The sequence below is a fragment of the Rhyacophila brunnea genome, unplaced genomic scaffold (assembly GCF_057557595.1).
Source record: "Rhyacophila brunnea isolate RB1 unplaced genomic scaffold, BYU_Rbru_1.0 scaffold_20, whole genome shotgun sequence".
Classification (NCBI taxonomy): domain Eukaryota; kingdom Metazoa; phylum Arthropoda; class Insecta; order Trichoptera; family Rhyacophilidae; genus Rhyacophila; species Rhyacophila brunnea.
In genome coordinates this window covers 12861876-12886669 of record NW_028232860.1, presented here as the reverse complement: position 1 = coordinate 12886669, position 24794 = coordinate 12861876, and the positions used below count along the sequence as shown (strand labels likewise).

Here is a 24794-nt window from a genome sequence, read left to right as displayed (position 1 = left end):
TTGAAGGGCGTCTAACTTTCGTCACGATACGATATATATGTCGGCATAATGGGTGTGGCGATGTGGATGTGGAGGAAAAAGTATGTATACGATAACAATTATTTAATCAATTAATTATAAAGCAATAACTACTAATCTAAGTAATTATAATCTGAAGCTAATACTTAAGAATAATCTGATATTAAATACATTTTTCATATCCCATTTCAGTAGCACGCGATAATAGCGAATGTTATTAATATGCTTTACGTTAATTACTGATATTTGATTCAAAAGTATTAATCTGATTTAACCCAAGTACATTACTAGTACTAACTGTTGTCTTATCTTCATGAAAATATCAATAAAAACCCAATATGTATCAGGTTTTTTTTTAAATATCTGTAGTAATTATTATGTAAAATGATAACATGTTATTGATTACACTTTCAGTTCAATTTTTTAGAAGTGCCCAGATAAAAATGGGTAATTCCTAAATTACTAAATAAAATATTTTTAGGACCAGGGTCAAGTTGCATTTTTATCGATCATTAAGATGTTTATCAAGAAGTGAGCTCTATATAAATATATTATATTTTCATTCTTCAAGTTTAAAGTAATTTTAGTATGGGAAAAATATAAGAACTTACTGTGGCGAGTCGGGAAGATTTAATTTCCACATCGATAAATACTAGAACAGAACAACAGAGTACAATTCGTCCTTTTCCGATACGACACTTTCCGACTCCCGACTCGCTACATTTTTACACGTGTTTATAATTCGCATATGTCTTCTCGGTCATTCCCGTAGATATTGTCACCTAGCTTTACACTCGTATACCAAATGTGTGTTGCGCCCATATGGCGCGTTTCATTTGGCAGTGAACAAGCTAGGTGATGTATTTCATTTTTAAATCGGCATAAAAACCAAGCTAAGTGCAAGAAGAAAGGCCAACAAAACGATCATGACACATGTTCCTTTGAGATTTTATATGTCGTGATAACTGACAGTGTATATTCTTGCCATTGTACAACTTAAGTAACGTAATTCATTTTAGAATGGCCATAAAAACGCCGCATTATCAAGAGTCCAACGATTGTTTGCGCTTGTCGTGCGACAGAGGTCACGCCACGAGTAGATGTGGACGGTTCAATGAGGACACATGTACCTAGAATGCGTGCGAGTTTTACACTCGAGTCAAATCACGCCATCTGGACCAGACCGTATGTCTTAGGAACATGATCACCCTGAAATTCAGTCATATTCTAAGTCATATGCATAGCCTAAGAAGTATAACTTCTAACGCGCGTACATAAGTACACACACCGATTTTTTTTTGTAATTATTTTGAGACAACAGTTATAAAATAATATACGTTACTTAAAAACTTGTAACTATTTATTTTTATATATGATATTTTCACTATTTTGACTAAAACACAATTATTGTGACTTGTAAAATTTTTGAAATACAGCATTCAATTAATATACTCACTGTCTTAAGTCACACTGTATTCACTGTGAATTTATTTTAATTATGCACGAGAAAAATTAAGTATTTTAAACACAACAATATTGTTATCTTTTCAAATATTTCAAACATTTATTGATAATTTATGAGTATTTATAAAATAGTTTATTTAATACTTGGTATTTTTATGGCACATAAATCGACATCGAAGTGTCTTATTTTAATGTCGACAATGCCGGAGAGCTATCGACAATGGTACTTTATAGGTATGTATAATAAATAACCACAATTAATAAATAATTTGCACTAAGTAAACATTGACTGAATAGAACACATTTTTGTAAAAAAAATCATGACTTAGTTTAACTACATGCAATAAATACTCAATAGTGTTTTAGTTTTCACCAAAATCTCTATATATATAAAAATCTCGTGTCACGATGTTTGTGGTCGAACTCCTCCGAAATGGCTCGACCGATTTTTATGAATTTTTTTATGTATATTTTTTAAGTATAAGAATAGGTCAACAAGTATATTTCATACCGCTAGGTGATTAGAATATCTCTATCCAGAAAAATATTCTTTTATTTTTTTGACAATTTTTTTTTTGTATTTTTTTTATTATTTGGCATCAAAATATACATATAACCCCAAATTTTCACTCTCCTACCCTTATCCTCCCATTTTATAATCTTGATTTTATTATTTTTGTATGAACAAATTTAACTGTCGTTCGTATTTCAAACAGAACGAAATTATTTATGTTGTTGAATGACAGATGGCGCTACGTCCGAGAAGAATTCAAGAGAAGCGTCACGTCATTTTGACATTTCATTCGGCATATCACAACGCAGTGCGTGCAAAATTTTGTACGATTTATTTTAATTTATCTATTTTTGTGTGCGTGTATTACTATGCACAATGCCAGCGAGACGCAAGGGGGGCCATTTGGGCCGTCGAACGAATAAAGCAACAGACATGCGAAATAGTAGAGCAGAAAGAACAGACGAACAAATCCAACAAGATAACAAAAACGTGCGTGTGAAAATGTCGCAATTCCGTGCATCTCAATCACAAGAGGCACGAGCTGAACGAAATCAACAAAGATAATTGGAACGGAGCCAAGCGCGCCGGTTCGTAGTTAACACACGCAGAGCAAATGACTGACAACGCCAACAAGTACATCGAGCATTTTTACATCCACTTCGTTCCTTCGTCTCGCATTCGAGTACGAGCCAGATATTGAATATTCCGCTCATCCGAAAGTGCTGATTGGTGCTATGGACAAAGGATGTCCCCATTGTCATGCGCTCAAATTCAAACATGAGTCAGCCGGGATGTGTTGCGCATCAGGAAAAGTGCAACTACCAGAAATTGAGATACCACCAGAACCATTGAACGGCTTGCTCATCGGCACGGTTCCAGATTCAAACCTGTTCCTGAAGTCCATTTGCACATTCAATTCATGCTTCCAAATGACTTCGTTCGGAGCAACAGAAATAGTTTACAATACTGCGGCAAATGGTCAACAATTCCATTCTACGTTCAAAATCAAAGGCCAAGTATACCACAAAGTAGGCTCATTGCTGCCAATGCCAAACGAACCACATACATTTTTACAAATCTACTTCGTGGGCGGTGAGGACATCAATCGTGTGGATGCACGTTGCGGCTACAATAACCTCAATTTGCCTAATGCCAGGCGCATCGTCAGCAAACTGGACGCCCTATTGAATGAGCACAATGAATTATTGAAATTCTTCAAAGCACACATGCACGAATTGCAAAGTGACAATTACGCTATTGTGATCATTCCTGATAAAACACCAGCTGGAGCACGTGCGTCCATTCAATGCGCCTGTTGTTGACGACATTGCTGGAATCATGGTTGGCGACGGCACATCGACGCGAGAAATCGTGATTCGAAGAAGAGACAATAATCTGGAGTTCATCGCTGACACACACCAGTCATACGACGCTCTTCAATATCTGCTAATTTTCTGGAAAGGACATAACGGATATTGCATAAACATTAAATAACGAGATCCTGTCACAGGTAATTCATTCATTATGAACATCATTACTCATTTTGAATTGATAAAAAAAATGGTTGGTGTTTTTTTGTTTTTATCGGCGGTCATCGTCTACATCGCTCCATTCCTCTTTCTGTCATAGATCCCATCCCCACACACTTACGATACATTCGATATTTTTTATTTAACAACCAAAATATTCACTAGAAATAATTTATATGGCAGAACAACGTTTGCCGGGTCAGCTAGTAATAATATAATAATTTATAATACGTAGTATCTAACTATCTTAACAAGTATATTATAATCACAGTGGAAACCTTGAATTATAATATGGATTAGCTGACTGTTCAATCTAACTTTTAATCAATATAATCGTAATAATTATAAAGTCGGGATTTCACTATTGCGTACAATACATGCAATCAACGCATGTGATAAGTTATAGACGTGTAAATAGCGATAATATATTTCAACTGTTGCGAAGCTAAGGCAGGGCATACGCGAAAATTTTGCTGGCACGTGAAAGAATCCTTACGGAATATAAGTCCCTATCCCGGATCGTGGTTGAGCCATAATCGGGACGTAACATAATATCATTGAATTCAATAGAGATTTTTATATTTATAAGAAAAGCTACAAAAAGAAAATCTGACGATATATTATAATATTGTAAAAAAAAATCCTATTATACCATTATTCAATTCAAAATTTTGTGACGTAATTACATTTTATTTAATTCCTTGTAGAATTCACTAAAGCTCAATTCAATTGTGAAGTTTAATGAGCTGACAATTCAGGCGCTGCCATATTGAATTTAAATAATATTTTAAAATAAATTTGTGTTGCAGATTTATTTGATGTATAATTCACATTCATGCTGTGAAGTTTATTTGCCAGGCTTCGTATAAAACGTCTTGCACTAGTGCTGAAACGAGTTAAATTAAATTCACAATTCATTATTATCATAAATACCGCTTAATGAGAGTGTCCAGAGCAAGCCGTCAACACAAGACGCTATTTTATTTTACAACGTTTTTCTAAGCTAGTATTCTTATTCGTCCGGTGGTTCTTTGTCCGGTATAAATCTTGCAATCGATTTTTAACTAACTTCCCGACTAGCTAGACATTTGAAAGACGCGAATGCATTTTTTTAATACGTTTGGCCATCTTTAAGTAGAATTGAATTCATTTTCAAAAGTTATTTCGGAAGAAATCCGTAAACCAATCCACTATTATTGATTACTAGGGGTCTGGGATCCTAGCAACTAAATTATTAATATATACGTGCGTTACTATGGAAATCAATATGAAGTAAAATGACATTTCAGTATTATTTCTATCAAGTACATTTTTTTTATCGTTTTAGCTAGTCAAGTCAAGTTTATATGATTCAACAGAAAATTTAAAAACGTAATTTATAAAAAAATCTTTTTATCTTGTAATTTATTCTTATTTATCAATAATACTGAAAACACAAAAATAAATATTTTTTTTTATTACCATCGTCATAGAATAGTCAAAATTCTTAATAATAAAACGATTTATTTTTGATATCATATGATTAAATAATGGGATGTCAAGTGATTTAGAAAAATTTTGTTTGTTCAATATAAATTCTCAATAACATTTAAATTTTTCCATCACTTACAATGTAAATTATTATTTTATACTAGGTAGGTACTATGCATTACGTTTACATGAAAATATAAAATAAATCAATCGGAAAATACGTGAATATCATTGTATGTACAAGCTGCATTTCGAAGTATAAGAAAATCAACGCTTGTTACATAATATGAGTGCACTTACACATAACTTACTATTCAGTCACAATTAGGGAATCCAATCCCGAGCCAAAATTCTTATCCCGGGATTTTGGGATTACAATTTGACAATCCCGGGATTGGCAATTTTTCCAATGTTAATATAAAACTTTCATATTTACAAATAACATTGATAAAATCGGTCAAAAATAAATCTAGTATAATGTATACTACATATTATTTAAGACATTTATTGTTAATATTGTATACGTCAAATCTGGGAAATACATAAGTTTAATGGAGTAAATAATATTGTAATATAAATAATAACGTGAATTTAATATGAGATTGCTGTTTCTGATAGTAAAGACTTAATGAATGGGTTAGCGAGATTTAAAATAGTAAAGCAAATCATGGTGTACATACTTATGGCCTTTCCGCTTCATAAATCTAATTAGTCAGCCATAAATGAAACTACTGTAAAACGTACGAGATCATGGTGGAATTACTTTGTTAATAATGCGAAGCATTGTTTTTTTCCAATATTTCTCATTTTTATTAATTTATGTGAAAAAATAAAATAAATCGGAAACTTACACATGGGTATACATCAAACTTCATTCAAACTCAGTTTATTTCTAATGTAGTTATTTGTTATTAAAAGTATTTTTCTGTTGTATTTTCGTTTTTATTTTATTTTCCATAAAAATTGATAAAACATCAATCCCTAAAGTTTCGGGATTATGTTTATCAATCCCGGGATTCATAGCTATCGAAAATAGCTCGGGATCCCGGGATTGGAATCCCCAATGGTGACTACAATAACGACGTTATAACGAATAGGCCCTTCACATGGCTGGGAAGGGATATGGATTTCGGTGTCGTAGTCGACCCCGCACCACCTGCAGAGATATTATAAAACCGATAATCTGCTCTTGACACATTTTTGCCTGCTTTCACGAGGGATTCAAATTATGGCGTTCTAAATAATTAAAATTTATATACGCCTGTCAATTACATACGTGGTCAAAGCCATGACCTATTCATTGATCAGAACTGTTTCCTCAAGTCCAATACCGCCAGTGAGGAGTGCAGGTCTAGTCAATGCACTGCCTAAAGATATAGACATTTTCAATCATGTGCTGTGCATTTTATTTTTGAAACTTTATTTTATTCTATAAAACTATTTTCTCTTGTGAGGGTAATATTTGTTTTCATGTAAATCTCATGTGAACGTCCTTAAATTTGATTTGATATGTCTACAATGTTTTGTTTTCTTAAAGATATAAATAAAATCTCTTAGCCTTCAAAAAGTTTGCGCCATTTTATGGCGTGCGAGAAAGTCTTTGCTTATCGAAGATTGACCGTGATATATTTTTATCGAAACAGGAATCACGCACACTATAGTGCGCGCCAACTAAGATCCTTAGAAGGTGCTCATAGGATACCTACTCTAAACCAGTGGCGAAGACTCCATACTAGGCGATTATTTAAAGCCTTCCTTCTTAAGAAAAATATTTTTAATGGCGAATTTACATATTTATATACTTAATCACTTCATTATTTTATGTTCTATAAAAATAATTTATTTTGCCAACGAGAGATGTCATATTTATGTAGGAATATATTACAGTATTACACAGCTTAAAAAACAATCTGCAAAGGTATTAAAAAATATATCACAGCGCGCCATCTATCTTGACGTAAATAAAATTCCGATTATGTGTGAAATAATTCTTATTTTTTTCGTATGGACTTTATGTCTCGTAACCTCAGCAAGTCTGTTGATTTATATGAAATAAGGTAAGCTCCTATCACAGAGCCTTACATTCACGCATAATATTGTTGTCACGACTGCGCACTTTGTAATTAGATAATTAAAAAAATAGTTTCAACGGCATTTAATCGAATATTAATAAATAAATAAGGATAGATTGTTTTTAAAAATAAAAATAAATTTTATCTAATGAATTTTAATGGGTATAAATGTTTTGAAAAATACGTAATTTAAACACATCACTCATTTTTATGTCGTTAATGAGTTTTTGAAGTTTCATTGAATTAGTGTGACGTTATCATTAGTGTGTACCTATTCATTAGTTGTAAATATCGTACTATTCTCGTAAGTATACCTGACAAGATCAGATCTATACAGCGTACCCCTTTCCAAAAGTCACCTTTCGACACTGCTCTAAACATAACGTTGAAGGGCGTCTAACTTTCGTCACGATACGATATATATGTCGGCATAATGGGTGTGGCGATGTGGATGTGGAGGAAAAAGTATGTATACGATAACAATTATTTAATCAATTAATTATAAAGCAATAACTACTAATCTAAGTAATTATAATCTGAAGCTAATACTTAAGAATAATCTGATATTAAATACATTTTTCATATCCCATTTCAGTAGCACGCGATAATAACGAATGTTATTAATATGCTTTACGTTAATTACTGATATTTGATTCAAAAGTATTAATCTGATTTAACCCAAGTACATTACTAGTACTAACTGTTGTCTTATCTTCATGAAAATATCAATAAAAACCCAATATGTATCAGGTTTTTTTTTAAATATCTGTAGTAATTATTATGTAAAATGATAACATGTTATTGATTACACTTTCAGTTCAATTTTTTAGAAGTGCCCAGATAAAAATGGGTAATTCCTAAATTACTAAATGGAATATTTTAGGACCAGGGTCAAGTTGCATTTTTATCGATCAATAAGATGTTTATCAAGAAGTGAGCTCTATATAAATATATTATATTTTCATTCTTCAAGTTTGAAGTAATTTTAGTATGGAAAAAATATAAGAACTTACTGTGGCGAGTCGGGAAGATTTAATTTCCACATCGATAAATACTAGAACAGAACAACAGAGTACGAGTCGTCCTTTTCCGATACGACACTTTCCGACTCCCGACTCACTACATTTTTACACGTGTTTATAATTCGCATCTTTCTTCGCGGTCATTCCATTAGATATTGTCCAGACAATGGTATCTCACCGAGCTTTACACTCGTGTAGGTACCAAATGTGTGCTGCGCCCATATGATGCGTTTCATTTAGCAGTGAACAAGCTAGGTGACGTATTTCATTTTTAAATCGGCATAAAAACCAAGCTAAGTGCAAGAAGAAAGGGCCAACAAAACGATCATGACACATGTTTCTTTGAGATTTTATATGTCGTGATAACTGACAGTGTATATTCTTGCCATTGTACAACTTAAGTAACGTAATTCATTTTAGAATGGCCATAAAAACGCCGTATTATCGAGAGTCCAACGATTGTTTGCGCTTGTCGCGCGACAGACGTCACGCCACGAGTAGATGTGGACGGTTCAATGAGGACACATGTACCTGGAATGCGTGCGAGTTTTACACTCGAGTCAAATCACGCCATCTGGACCAGACCGTATGTCTTAGGAACATGATCACCATGAAATTCAGTCATATTCTGAACTACCAAGACTCTAAATTCTTCTCAATCTTCTGCTTCTCTCAGGGCGGAATGAAGGCTGCCTCTAGTTTACTTGGTAACTCCATAATTCATATATTCAACACTAAATAGTGCAAGAATTTAATATTATCATCGTCAATCCTAATAAGATCACATGGGCCTCCACAGAGTGGAGGTTTGTATTGACAGATTTTGTTTTTACGAGAAATGGATGTCAGCCATTTGCTCAACCTATTAGATCCATACTCTGACTCATACACAAATTGAAGAACAATATGACGTGTACTTATCATACTCAAGATTCGAACCTGGGACCCACGACGCTAATATTACACCATTATTTTACTGTCTGTATAATTCAGTGCTGCTCTAAAAAAGGCACTCATATTGGTCGAACCACTGAAATGTCTTCAATCAAGAATTCTTTTTAGTCTTCGTTGTTGCTCTATTTTCTCATATTTGGTTAAGACTATACCTCAGTTGAGGCATGGTCTAAAACGATTTAAACGATTAAACGCCAGAGTGACAGTTGGTACTTTAAAAATAAAAACAACGAGAAAACATTATATGATTTAGTAATATAAGTTAAAGTGCATAGAAATAAACCAACGGCATTCCAATAAGCGGTCCTTTTTCTTGAGTGTGTAATTTAACAAGATAATTAAGAGCTAGTCAAAGAGTCAAAGTTTATCACAAGATTTGTTTTTGTTTTGTTACGCCAAAGAAGTATTACTTCTAACGCGCGTACATAAGTACACACACCGATTTTTTTTTGAAATTATTTTGAGACAACAGTTATAAAATAATATACGTTACTTAAAAACTTGTAACTATTTATTTTTATATTTGATATTTTCACTATTTTGACTAAAACACAATTATTGTGACTTGTAAAATTTTTGAAATACAGCATTCAATTAATATACTCACTGTCTTAAGTCACACTGTATTCACTGTGAATTTATTTTAATTATGCACGAGAAAAATTAAGTATTTCAAACACAACAATATTGTTATCTTTTCAAATATTTCAAACATTTATTGATAATTTATGAGTATTAGTTTAATTTTAATTGTAATTTAGTTTATTTAATACTTGGTATTTTTATGGCACATAAATCGACATCGAAGTGTCTTATTTTAATGTCGACAATGCCGGAGAGCTATCGACAATGGTACTTTATAGGTATGTATAATAAATAACCACAATTAATAAATAATTTGCACTAAGTAAACATTGACTGAATAGAACACAATTTTGTAAAAAAAATCATGACTTAGTTTAACTACATACAATAAATACGCAATAGTGTTTTAGTTTGCACCAAAATAATAATATAATAATTGATAATACGTAGTATCTAACTATCTTAACAAGTATATTATAATCACGGTGGAAACCTTGAATTATAATACGGATTAGCTGACTGTTCAATCTAATTTTTAATCAATATAATCGTATTAATTATAAAGTCGGGATTTCACTATTGCGTACAATACATGCAATCAACGCACGTGATAAGTTAAAGAGGTGTAAATAGCGATAATATATTTCAGCTGTTGCGAAGCTATGGCAGGGCATACGCGAAAATTCTGCTGGCACGTGAAAGAATCCTAACGGAATATAAGTCCCTATCCCGGATCGTGGTTGAGCCATAATTGGGACGTAAAATAATGTCATTGAATTCAATAGAGATTTTTATATTTATAAGAAAAGCTACAAAAAGAAAATCTGACGACATATTATATTGTGAAAAAATTCCTATTATACCATTATTAAAATATTCAAAATTTTCTGACGTAATTACATTTTATTTAATTCCTTGTAGAATTCACTAAAGCTCAATTCAATTGTGAATTTTAATAAGCTGACAATTCAGGCGCTGCTATATTGAATTAAAATAATATTTTTATAGTTAATCGTATCAAAATCTCCCAAATCTTCTTCCATGAAAATATTCTCAGAGATTAGGTAAAGTAAATTTAAGCAATTTGTGCTGCAGATTTATTTGTTGTAAAATTCACATTCATGCTTTGAAGTTTATTTGCCAGGCTTCGTATAAACGTCTTGCATTAGTGCTGAAACGAGTAACAATAAAATTCACAATTTTCATTATTATCATAAATATTACTTCATGAGAGTATCCAGAGCAAGCCGTTAAACACAAGACGCTATTTTTATTCTTATTTATCAATCATACTGAAAACACAAGAAGTATTAATTTTCTACGTAAGTCCCTTGGTATAGTTAAAATTCTTAAATATTAGAATAATAATTTATTATTGAAATCAAACAATAAAATTATTATGTTTAATAGACTATTTTTTAAACATTTTTATCAGCTAAATGCACAAGATTGCAAAGTAAAATACCTCATATTATATAGGTAGGTAATACAAAGTTTCTTAAATGTTTGCATATTCGGCCGATAATGTTGCGTACCAATGTAGATACTCCGTAGGAAATCAGAACAAAAATTTGACCGCGGAAAACGTTATTTAAATAAATAATTTATACCTGAAAATCATAGAAACCGTTTCAAATTAACAGACCAATTTAAGCACATAAAAAGTCGTCACCTGCACCTATTATTTATTATAATAATGAGATAGCAAATGATTTGGGACGATTTGTTTGTTCAATATAAATTTTCAATAACTTATATTATTATTAATATGCCTTACGTTGACATTATAATACATAAAAATAAATCAATCGGAAAATACGTTAATATCATATAATGTGAAAACCTTGGGTGTGTATACGCTGCATTTCGAAGTATAAGAAAATCAACGCTTGTTACATAATATGAGTGCATTTACACATAATTGTTCATATATCAGATTAATAAGATATAAATTCATTTACCATATACCCAGACTTTGACGGCAGTTTTGATTAGTGATTTAATGAGGGGCAACGTACTCGTATTAAACGTAATAAATACGAGTGGCGAAGGGTGGAGGTAGGTTGTTAAGATCCGACATAAATAGTGTACACTAACTTTCTTAGTCAAACGTTTTTGTTTTTCATTGAACCAATACTATAATGTAGATGGTGTATGCTAGTTTTTAAAAATCAATTAAACCCTGGCTAATCCACGTCACAATAAAACATATTCAAAAAAATATTCGTTTATGTATAAAATATCTAAAAGTATCCTATTAAACCATTAATAATTTTATTGTTAGTATGCAAGAATATTTATCGATTATAATTTGGAGTAGCATTGCTAAATGAATTAAAAAAAACTAACCAAAACCATTTGTAATATGTATTCTTAATTTCTTAATTTAAGTGAGCACTATTTTTGTCGGATCGTCCATAACATACCTAAACTATTATGTTTTGTTATTTTAAAAACTTACCAGCACCATCTGAAAATTGTTTTCATTGAACTAAGAACCAAAACCATTTGTAATATGTATTCTTAATTTCTTAATTTAAGTGAGCACTATTTTTGTCGGATCGTCCATAACATACCTAAACTATTATGTTTTGTTATTTTAAAAACTTACCAGCACCATCTGAAAATTGTTTTCTTAGTTCAATGAAAACAAATAAGTATGACTGACAAAACTTAGTGTGCACTTATTATGCACAATCTTAAGAGCCTACCTCCACCCCTTGCCACTGATAAATGCAGAACCCCCTGAATGTACTCAAATATTACAAACTACAACAAATTACAAGGTGGCAGTGCAAGGCGTAAGCCGCTCAGGCACCGTGGGCGTCAAATAATGCTATTTAGCTACCGATAATATCATACACAAAGCAATATAGGGTGACAGTATTCATGGATAAAAAACGCATTAATCTGAATACCAATACAAAATGGTAGACATCAAATTCAATATTACCGGTGTATTTCATGAGTCAATGTGTTAAGGGGGGACATGCTCGTCGAAGGTCAAAATTGAGTTTTTATTGTATTTTCAAACCATGATCCTGGACACTCCTTAAACGTTGTAGATGATCTATTTATATAATTTTGAAGCCTTATTATCCTTTATAGTTATTTTAAACATTTGATGACTGCATGAAGTATTTTTGTTACATAAAATAGTATTCTTTTAAACCTCTCGCTCTAATGTTTTAGAATATAGTCATATTTCGGTACATAACTGTGCAGTGGTGTTAAGATTTTTTACATTTATTAATTTTTAAACGCATTTATAAAACCATTAGCATAATTTATTACGAGATAATTTTTGTAAAATATTCACGATAAAAAATTATATTGATAATCTCTGTGATCCCAAATTTGACAAGAATTAGGCATTTTATTATTCAAAAAATCGGCAAGATTAACACATTTGAAGATAATTCTAAAGATACTTATTATAAGCTATGTCTTTGACCATTCAAGTGTGATAAACATCTTATGAATAATGATTGCTTTATAATAATTATTGACCTAAGAATAAGGTAGTGTTTTTTTGAAATACGCCATTTCTTTTGTCATTCCCCAGTAGTTAAGCTACAACATACGGCCGTGGCCATAAATTGACAAACTATAATTGAAGTAGGGAGTAAAATGATATTAACGCGCGTGTTTGAACATGTACCGTTTAAAAAAAAATTAAAAAAAATTCGGTTAGGTACATGTTCAAACACGCGCGTTAACATAATTTTACTCCCTACTTTAATTATAGTTTGTCATTTTATGGCTACGCCCGTATGTTGTAGCTTAACCACTAGGGAGTGACAAAAGAAATGGCGTATTTCAAAAAAACACTACCTTATTCTTAGGTCAATAATTATTATAAAGCAATCATTATTCATAAGATGTTTATCACACTTGAATGGTCAAAGACATAGTTTATAATAAATATCTTTAGAATCATCTTCAAATGTGTTAATCTTGCCGATTTTTTGAATAATAAAATGCCTAATTCTTGTCAAATTTGGGATCACAGAGATTATCAAAATAATTTTTTATCGTGAATATTTTACAAAAATTATCTCGTAATAAATTATACTAATGGTTTTATAAATGCATTTAAAAATTAATAAATGTAAAAAATCTTAACACCACTGCACAGTTATGTACCTAAATATGACTATATTCTAAAACATTAGAGCGAGAGGTTTAAAAGAATACTATTTTATGTAACAAAAATACTTCATGCAGTCATCAAATGTTTAAAATAACTATAAAGGATAATAAGGCTTCAAAATTATATAAATAGATCATCTACAACGTTTAAGGAGTGTCCAGGATCATGGTTTGAAAATACAATAAAAACTCAATTTTGACCTTCGACGAGCATGTCCCCCCTTAAGGTGCGTGTGAGCCAAATGCATGTACATTGTGCATGATTAAACGAATGAGTGCAGCGCGCATGAGAGTGATGCAACGTGGGTGTTATATTTATGCAATCGCGCAACAAAGACGCATATTATTTCATATTGAATCGTACGTGGTTCACGGAGAGAGAGAGAGAGTTTATGCGCTACAGACAGAATGACAGGCAGATATATAAATCAAGATATATAATAATATAATATTGAATGCGCGTTGCGTTTACACTAGAAAATCCTAAAACGCATACCATAGCACCAAAGCATCATTGTATTACATGTTTACCACACTCGAGGAATATATCTTTTTACAATACCTGGTTCCGACTAGTATTGTTGTTAATCTGTTTTGATTATTTTTGACTGCAACCGTATACACTATTAGTACAAGTTTTCAGGGAAAGACACTGGTTAAGAAAAGTAGAAACATCTATCATAGTTAACAAGATTGTAAGTCATAATAACAGTTGATTTATAATTGTTAGCTACCTACGTAATATGTTTTTTAATTTAATGACACATTTATAAAGCGTTTGTTATTTTAAAAATCTATTGTAATACTGATTTAACTACCCGAAATCTACTTTAGTGTTTTAATAGACATTCCGGACCCTGGTCAAAATTAATATGATGAATGTTTTAACCCATCCACACGTCACATGCTATTTTTAGTACAGATATAAAATGTTCATAAATTTTATTGATTACAGGTTCTTATCTCTAAAATCTAAAAACATATAAATAGTACGTAGATTGCAATTATTCAATAGAACAGGAGTCACTGGCAAGGTAAGAAGACCTCATATTATTATAATTAGTGAAACTAACTTTAATTTAAAATTTAATTAAACATGCATAGTCGTTTTAAAAAACCATTTTAATAAAATCAGTTAAGTTATTTATTAATATCAAAAAATTGTAGGTACTAGCAATGTTTTCTTCAATTTTTCTATTGTGTGTGTGGATCACAAACTCATAATATGAGAAGTAAATATTATATAGGTATATATTTTTTAAATATTCATAGATCAATGAACTCAACAAATTATTTTTCAAATCAATAATGGTAACAAAAAAAAAGTTTCATTGATTCTTTAATTTTATAAAAATATTATATTAATACTATCGACCGAAGGTACGAGTACTTGATGAAATTTGAATTTAAATTCTAATCGATTTAAGTTTTGTACTACTCCATTTGAGTCGTTTTTTGCGACCTGGATTTCGCCTTTCGGCATCTTCAGGCACTATGTACACTCCCCAAAAGGCAAATGTACTTACAACGAATACAATAAATTTTTTAAATTAAAATTTTTAATTAAATTAAAAATTATCTATTATTATATTAATACAATAATCTATTATGAAGGTTTTGACGATGTACACATCTATTGATTGTATAAGTGATAAGGGGTTTTTACAAACATTTCAATATTCACAAATTGTTTGTTATACATTTTTTTATTGACTTAATTGGTAGGTGATAAAATTTTTACCTACTTTAGTGTATTGATTTGTTATATAAGTTAGAGTTAACTGTATGCATTATCAGTGTACATTTACCTTTTGGTGAGTATACATAGTGCCTGAAGATGAGTAAAATGGGAATCCCGGGTCGCAAAAAACTACTCAAATGGAATAGTACAAAACTTAAATCGATTAGAATAAAAATATAAATTAAAAAAGATTCACTTAAAGTTATTAATTCTGAAATAAAATGAAGATGAAATATTTTTTTCTATAATTCTTCATGTCACAGTGATGACCCATTATTTTTCTTCAATATTTTGAAGCGAATAGTTAATGGTTTTTTCAATAACCTCGTGAATATGTCTATGCTGGCAACGTACTGTCAGCGGCTGTTAATATATATTGTGTGTGCGGATCACAAACTCGTGTAAGCAGTAAATGCTGCACATAAAAAACATTCAGCATTTTTTGCGTAGATAAATGATATCGAGAAAATATTATGCAAATAAATATTGGTACCTAACATAAAAAATATTGATTCTTGCTGTTAATTTTAATATTTTTTCAAAATACCTATCTATCTACAAAAATACATAAAATTGATCGCCATCGACAATTGACCGTTGGCAAAAAACGAAGTTCATTATCGTATTTTCAAGATTTATACCATTAATTTGTTTACTTGATGGTTGTTAAATTATTCAAAAATAGATTTTTAAAAATCCAGTGACGTGACTAATTTAATTAACGTATAAAAAGATTATAATCCGTATTAGCTACCATACGTATAATATTTATTGTGAAAGAAAGTGTATCTAATAGTTTTTTTATAAGCTTGTGAATCTGTCTATGAAACTAAACTGTCCACGGTGGTCAATAGTTATCAGAAATTTTAAATGTATGTTAGTAAAAGTAAGTAAATATTTTTGTGCGTTAGAAAAAGGGAGATAGGTATGTATGTCTGTATTGTTTTAGCTTTGTTTTCTATTAAAACATAAATAAACTCATTCAATCAATTATATTGTTAATTATTTGTACTCGTCTTTCCCACGAGTACTTTTTTAATACCTAATTTAAGTCACTGTAAACTTAAGTCAAACCACAACTGAGTGCGTGACGACCTCAGCCTTGGTTATCTGCTCCTGATGCATTCCCATGCGTAAACAAATGCTTATGCTTTACATCTAAACGTAGGATTCGTGTTAAGGGAGCCTACGGTGTGAGGCGGTTAGGTTTGAAAAGATCTATTAGGTAGTTAGTCTCAATTTTTATATGTCCAATATGTCATAATGAATATAATATAATGTACTTATGAGTAAATTTGTAAAATAAAAATATTATAAGAGTAGTAATAATATAATAAAATAATATAATTGTACACATACAATAAAATTGACAACAAATTAAAAGTCTTCAAGTTATCCTGAGAAGTTCCTAGTAAATTGAGACTTATTTCTATTCTATTATCGCATACTGTTTTGTTTTTGTAACTTATATAAGTAAAAATATGCTTAAAAAGTCTTGCCATGTACCTTCATACTATGCTGGTTGATGTTATGTCCCATCTTGACCTTTAACTGCATCACTATTGTTTTAAAAAAAAACCTTCTTCCAACAGATGAAGTTCTTTCTGATCGCGGCGTTAATCGTCGCGGCAGTAGCCGCCGACAAGGAGCGGTTCGATGGGTTCAAAGTGTACCGCATGAACCCCACAACCCCGAAGCAGCATGAGCTTCTCAGGCAGCTGGAGACTGTTGAACATCTGGACTTCTGGGCCGGAGTCAACTCAGTCGGCAATCCCGTCGATGTGATGGTTCAGCCCCAGGAGCAGGAAGCTTTCGTCGCAGCCATGGAAGCCGCCAGCATGGAAGCCAAGGTTCACATCGAAAATGTTCAAGAGTAAGTTATGATTTTGTGATTGTTTATTTTTGACTTAAAGTACTATATATACTGTAATAAAGTTTAAGATAATTTAGTTTTAGTGATAAAACTTTTTTATGCGCTGTTTTGTGAATTCAAGGCTCTCTATAATACAGTCAGGCTGTGGCACGAAACTATAAATTTCGATCGTTTTGCTAGTTATTGATTATAATAATTTACTTTTAATTCAATATTATGCTAAACTGTTTGTAGAAATTGATGCTTATTTCGTAGTGCGAAAAATGGTAATACATTAATTAATATAAACACGTTACATACCGCATTGCATTTAAATTTGAACAATGACTAGCACTACTGTCAGAAATCGTAATTTAGTGCCATGGTTTTAGTGAACCCCGTTATAGCAACATACAAAAATTAAAAGTACTTAAAACAAACAACTCCCGAGTGCTGTTGTAAAATCTAGACGCCAAATCAATTATGGCGAAATCAGCCATACAACGATTGAATGAATAAACCATTCTTATACTCATACTATCAACTTCCGATAACGACTTCTTAAAATGGATGACGCTTGTTTGAGAAAAGATGTCATTTTAGTTAGTGTGCTCGCCAATAATAATATATCTGTAATGATCCTTATCACAAAACAGATCATACATAGACCAAGGCTATGAAGCCAGTTTAATTTACATATTATTTAACAAAGCACTTTTATATTAAATATGATATTTATAAATAATTTATGGTATTGATTTTTAACTTGTATATTAAAAGAGGCTCGATATTACAATACTCTACTGTGTCCCAAAAACAAACCCCCGGAAGTTACATTTTAAATCGGATTCTTGCTAATACGGTGAAACGATAACTGATCCTCTATTAGTATATCATGTTTAAAAAGACGTAAGCAATTGTGGTCCACGAGGTGCACTAAAAGTCGCGAATTTTAAATAAAAATCAAACTGGGTCAATTAATCGTGATTAAAATAATATATCAATTCACTCGTCTTACCGACATACTTATTGCAGTTGTAATAGATTGATTATGTTTTATATTGCTTCGCAAAGAATATTATAATAAAATTATTTGCTCTCAGTTTTCTAAGTACTGGTTGGTTATTCTATCATTCAATCGAAATTATCTAATACGAAAGAATGTCTGAAGACTATATTTAATTTTATTGTTTAACAGAAAAATCGATGCTGAACTCGTTGGAAGCTACGCTCGCGCTGGTATGAACTGGAATACGTATTACAACCTCAATGATATCAACGCATGGTTGGAAGACTTGGCCAACAACAACCCGGATAAAGTGTCCGTTGTCATCGGAGGATCGACATACGAGAAGAGAAGCATCAAGGGTATCAAGATCTCTTTCAACACCGGAAAGAGGGGAGTTTTCATCGAAGGAGGAATCCACGCTCGTGAATGGATCTCACCAGCTACTGTCACTTACCTGGCTAATGAGCTGTTGACCAGCACTGATCCGATATTCAGGAAGATCGCTGAAAGCTTTGACTGGTATATCTTCCCAGTTACCAACCCTGATGGATTTGCTTACACTCACTCCAACGTAAGTATTTGTTTATAATCTATTATATCCACCTCTAAAATATTTGATTTACCGCTGATTAACTCTATTAATGCTCCTATAAATAAAATCTTCAAAAGTTAATTTTATATCAGAGAAACAAGTTGAGGTTTCTACGTAGAATTATTAGGAATTCCTTAGTACAATCAAGACACTTAATTCTGAAAGAACATACTCGACTGATATTATCAATCTTTCAATAATAATGATAAAATAATTTTTAAGTTTTTTTTTAAGGTACTATCAGCATTTTGACCTTTTTCATGATACCTGGCATATAATATAGCACTTTTAAAAAATATATATTAGGTATATTTATTTGTTTCGTTTTAATTCAAATATTAATGCACACCTTACACTCTTTATTATTAGCAAAAACTTATTTAACTTTCATTTCGATAAATCCGAAGTATGTAATAATATAACCTACCAAAAATAACAAATTTGCAAAAAATCACAACGAGTAGGTTAAGTAGTCAGAAAGCAGCGATGGATTGGTGAGGTGAGGTATGGGTAGAGGGATCTAAGTATTTTATAAAAAAAAAAATTAAAATAAAATCTTGTCTGTATATATTTATTCCATTACCTTTCTATACTTTACGCGTATACTTTTATATCGGGTTTTCACGTTGAATGTTTGCAGAAAAACAAAGTGGGAAGTTCGTTAGTTGAAATATGTAGCTTCAAGACTAGGTAACTCATAGTTTGTGTAAGCCTTAAGTTGTGATGAAATAATCTGTTTTTTTCCATCATTGTGGTAACAGGTCGATCAAAATTTTACCATAGACGGCGAATTAAAGTGATATATATTTAACAGATAATTATATAACAATGCTTTTTTTCATTTTTATAGAGCCGAATGTGGCGCAAAACAAGGACCCACTACGGAGCCTGCTTCGGAGCTGACCCCAACAGGAACTGGGATTCTCACTGGAGCGGTAAGCCAACATTCAATAATCCAATTAAAAAATAACCACATCTGGATTTTTACAGTTTTTTCAAGTATTAATTAAAAAGAAAATACTGCATTACGTTACCATTTTTTTGTTCTCAGTATAAAAATAAATTATTTTAAATTATTCTCAATAAAAAGTTCGATAAATATGATTTAGAGCCTTATTTTAGCATATGTGATCTTTTTGCATTACTAAGATTGCATCCGCCATCTAAGAGTTGCTTTGATGTATTGCCTCTTGTGAAGTGTGAATCAATACAGGGAAATGAATTAAGATTATAGTCTCTTATATTATACTTCACATATGTAGTCAATCTAATGTGATTTTGGTGTTTATCTCGTTTTATTCATCTAACTGGCTCAAAAGATTACTACGCAAGTTTCTAATAAATATATCTTCAACATCTAAATCTATCATCATATGGAACAATTTACATACGAGTACCTTTATCACTTGACCTTCCTAAGTTAAATTATTGTATGCTAAATTGGTTTGGCGTTTGGATTCGCCCACCTTTACACTTCGGTATTTAGGCAACACTTCAGAGAGATTGCCCAATAAAAAATTTCACTGCCTGGCATTGTCTCCCATTTTCATTATTAATTATAAGTTGACATTGATGACTTAACTTAGTTTTGCACTTTCATTTAAAAGTGTTTGCACATGTACCATTGACTGATTTGGCACGAATAAGGTAAGATACTCCTCGCCATAATATACTATCTTTTTAGAAAGATTCCTTTTTCACTGTTGCGGTTTCCTAAGCTGATTTCGTGTTAATTCAGTAGGTTCAAGCCACGGCCCCCACAAGGTGGGCTGACAGGCCTCTAGCCTGGAGCCCCGCGTGGCGCGACTACCTTATAAGTGAGATAAACACACATCAGAAATTTGTTCTAATGTTAAAAAAATCGCCTGTGGCGCTATTTTTCTTTTAAAATATTAACATTTTAATATATGTGATTGTGTGTCGATATTCAAAAACTTCATAGTGCATTTATTGAAAAATACAGAAAATCGCTAAAAAATACACTAAATACCCACAATTTTACCTGTAATACCATTTGGAAAACGATTCTGTAGAGCATCAAACTCCTTTTAACCCTAGCAATGGGTAGGGGGGCCGACAAATATCCTGGCCTGGAGGCCTGCTTCAGAATGTGGGGGCCGTGGTTCAAGCATAGCATTGGGGGGTATATTCCGATTCCGTTGTATCAATAAATGTTGCAGTAGTATCAATTCCATTTCCGACCCAGTCTCAGTTTCTTCAGATTCCTCTTCATAGACATATTCATTATCAGTAGCATCTGGTGAGAAGTCTCCAGTGACTCCGTGATTCATTTCAGAATCGTCAAACTAGAACACGAATTAATAATGATGATAATTGTTATATTACAATTTTCATTTTGTGTTTGGAGTCACAGAGTATGGACCTAATAGATTGAGTAAGTGGCCACCATTTAATTCTCGTAAAAATAAATGTGTTAATACAAACCTCCACTCTGTGGAGCCCATAATATTATTTTATTTCTGTTAGGATCGGACATGGTCAAATGGAAAATAGGATATGTCTGTCAGATAATTTTTGGCCAGTGATAAGAACATGTTTCTTTCATTTCAAACATAATATTTTTGAAATCATTATTATAGTGATTACAATTTATTTTATTCATTATATTATTGCTACCATCCCTTATTGGTACGCTTTAAAAATAATAATTAAACTCTGGATGCATAACACATATTTTTTTTAAATCTAACTAAATCAAAATATTTTTTCTATATCAGAACAAGGAACCAGCAACAACCAATGCGCAGAGGATTATTGTGGCCCAAAGGTTTTCTCCGAAAAATGTACATCCACTTTAGCCGACTACATAAGTACCATCGGATCAACCCTTGATGTATACCTTGACTTCCACAGCTATGGACAGATGTTGATGATTCCATATGGATATACCACACAGCATTTGGAAAACTATGATGATACGGTAATTTTACCAACATAATCTGCTAACGGATTTTTCAGCTACTTACTATATACATAATCAACAACTCGAAAACTGGTCCGTCATTCTTGATAAAAGATTGAATTAAATAAAAAAAATCATAGATTAATATGTCGAAAATGACACGGTAATCAAACAATTAATACTCATCCATAACGATGATGTATTTTTGATGCGTTAATCATTAAATTTTGTTTTAACTGTATCATAATTTATTTTAATATTGTAGTAAATACTATAATTTAGCATAGGTGCACTATTGTTTTAAGCAGGGCTTCGAACCGTTAATTTTTTAATCGCATGTATTTGAACATGTACCGAACCGAAAAAACCGATATATTATGACGTTCCAGTTTTAGTTCCGATAAAAACAGGGATTTTTCCGGTTTTCGGTTCAGTTACGGTTCGAACCCTTGGTTTTTATATTTTTTGTCATATTAATTTCTTTTTAATCTTCCTTATAACCTAAAATTTCTTTAATTTTCATTATAACTGATTATATTCATCACCACATGTGTACTCTAAACTCTATTTTTATTTTATACTGTGGTTTGCAATCCGCTAGAAAAGAGATTAATTTTATTTATTTTCTTCCTTGATGACCTGCCAAATTTTTGAACAACCTTTCATTTTATTTTTTGCTATTTTCAGTTCGCTATTGGTAAAAAAATGGTTACTGCCCTCGCCAAGAGATACGGAACCAGATACAAGGTTGGAAACATTGCTGAAACGATTTGTGAGTATATTATATAATATCTAATTACCAATCAATTTTATTTATTTTATCATGAAACACTCATACATAGAATAACAAAAAAATACAATATTTAATGACAACTGTTGGGTGTAGGTGTGAAGTTTTTTGTTAGTAGTGGTAGTTTTAATATATGTTTTAATAAAACCCGCAAATTGGTATGACGTAAGTCGTAAAATGCCAGAACTACATTTAACCTGATTGCAATGTCTATATAAATGTAGACATTTTTATTAGCACAGTGTTTATATGTAATAATTTTTAATGATTATTTTATTTTAAGGCAATAAAATGATGTTTAAAAAAAACACAATGCACTGTTTGCCTCATCACCTATAAGTCAAATACTGATATTCTGACAGTGTATTTATTATGCATACACTCCAGTCAATTTCATCTTGCTCTAACTCATTTAATTTTAATAAGCGATATCTCTGATGCACTCAAATATTATGTCATGTTATGTGCATTCTTTTGCACTGCCATTATGTTGTTATAATAAAAACAATATTATTTTTGTCATAGACCCCGCTAGCGGCGGAAGCCTCGATTGGGTGAAGAAGATGTTCAAGACTCCACTCGTATACGTCTATGAACTGAGAGATACTGGTTCCTATGGATTCATTCTTCCACCAAGCCAGATCATCCCTAACGCTTTGGAAGTAATGGACTCCATCATCGTAATGTTCTTGGAGGCAGAAGCCAAGGGCATCGTCAAACTGGGATAGATTTTGCAATCTCGCAATGAATTATTAATTACTGATAGTTCGGTCTTTAATTAATAGCAGTCAACTTTTATTACTTATACTAATTAATGATACCATTAATTACTATCATAGTATTAAAAATTGGTAGTTGAGTACCTTAGTATCAATAATGTATTAATTATTATACCTTACCTACTGTGAAAAGTGTTTTATATGTTTTTATTTAATTTTTGTCTGTGATACGTTGAAAATAAAATGGAATAATAACAAAAAATGATTGTACACATTATTTTCGATTGATTGATAATGGAACTACGAAACGTCCCAAATATATTGAAAAATAGGTCTTGTCTGTTTAATGGAAGCCAGCGGTAAACATATTTTGAAAATAGCTGATATAGGTACTAGATTATTATTACTGTAAACACCGGCCTGTTGACGTTTTTAACCTTCAACCCATAAAAAAAACACATTAAATTGGTGGACGAATCAGATATCCTCAGTAATTTTGGACCTTGGTAAGACATTTTTGCAATATTTGAGTTCTGTTTGCTGTCAGTTTAGGTGCGATGGTAATTATTGTAATTAAAATAATCATCTTGCCGATATTATAATGCGATGTGCGGTTCGTAATCAGTTGCATAAAAGAATTCGAATTCGCATATCGCAATTAAAAGTGTTATGTTACCAAAGTAATGGTTTTCTTCATCTGGTGGTGTCTTCAAATGGTGAACCATTTTCATAAAATACGTGTAGAATATATTTTTTCATAATTAAATATCGAATTGCTTTTGCGTACCTAACACAACTATACATACAAATATTGAAAGATTTTGTCCGCTGACCCGTTTTATGCTCTAAAACTATCATATTGATACCTATTAGTATTACCAAGTGACAATACCGATATCGCAAAAGTACTTACATATCTTTTATTTTGTTATGGAACTGCATTGTATTGTTGTTTAATTTAATAAAACGCAATTTTTTTGTAGTACTTATACCACTTTTAATCAATAAATTAGGACCGGTTTCGTCCGCCTCAGAGGGAAATGAGTTCAGCCTTTATGCCTTCAGTTGAAAATGTCCCTCTGAGGCGGACGAAACCGATCCTAATTTATTGATTAAAAATGGAATAAGTACTACAAAAAAATGCGTTTTATTAAATTAAACAACAATACCTGCATATCGATAAAAAAAGTCATATACTTATTTATTTCTTTAGATATTTAAGTATTTTGAGGATGCTTTGCCCAATCTGGTCTATTTGATTATAAACTATTGACATTAAAGAATTTCATCAAATTGATCGTAAGAAATTTCCTCTTCAAAATACCAGTGGCGTACGTTCTATAGAATACATATTATGTAGATGCGAGATATCCCTGGAAATATTTAGA

General features: G+C 31.5%; 1 protein-coding gene across 1 annotated transcript; it reads left to right on the top strand.

Moving 5' to 3' along the window:
- Window positions 1-14796: 14796 nt before the first annotated feature.
- On the top strand, window positions 14797-23674 carry LOC147071218 (zinc carboxypeptidase-like). The gene is made up of 7 exons (XM_085948039.1): window positions 14797-14814; window positions 17114-17394; window positions 18572-18953; window positions 19825-19909; window positions 21713-21915; window positions 22585-22669; window positions 23213-23674. Exons 2-7 carry the CDS (start codon window positions 17114-17116, stop codon window positions 23413-23415), a joined length of 1239 nt encoding a protein of 412 aa, XP_085804165.1. The 5' UTR covers window positions 14797-14814; the 3' UTR covers window positions 23416-23674.
- The last annotated feature ends 1120 nt before the right edge of the window (window positions 23675-24794 follow it).

Bases quoted from the DNA above. Each gene is read 5' to 3' on its own strand.
- LOC147071218 (XM_085948039.1), top strand. From the start codon at position 17,114: ATGAAGTTCTTTCTGATCGCGGCGTTAATCGTCGCGGCAGTAGCCGCC. The intron at 19,910-21,712 runs GTAAGCCAACAT...TTTCTATATCAG, and splicing joins CTGGGATTCTCACTGGAGCG to AACAAGGAACCAGCAACAAC. The intron at 21,916-22,584 runs GTAATTTTACCA...TGCTATTTTCAG, and splicing joins TGGAAAACTATGATGATACG to TTCGCTATTGGTAAAAAAAT.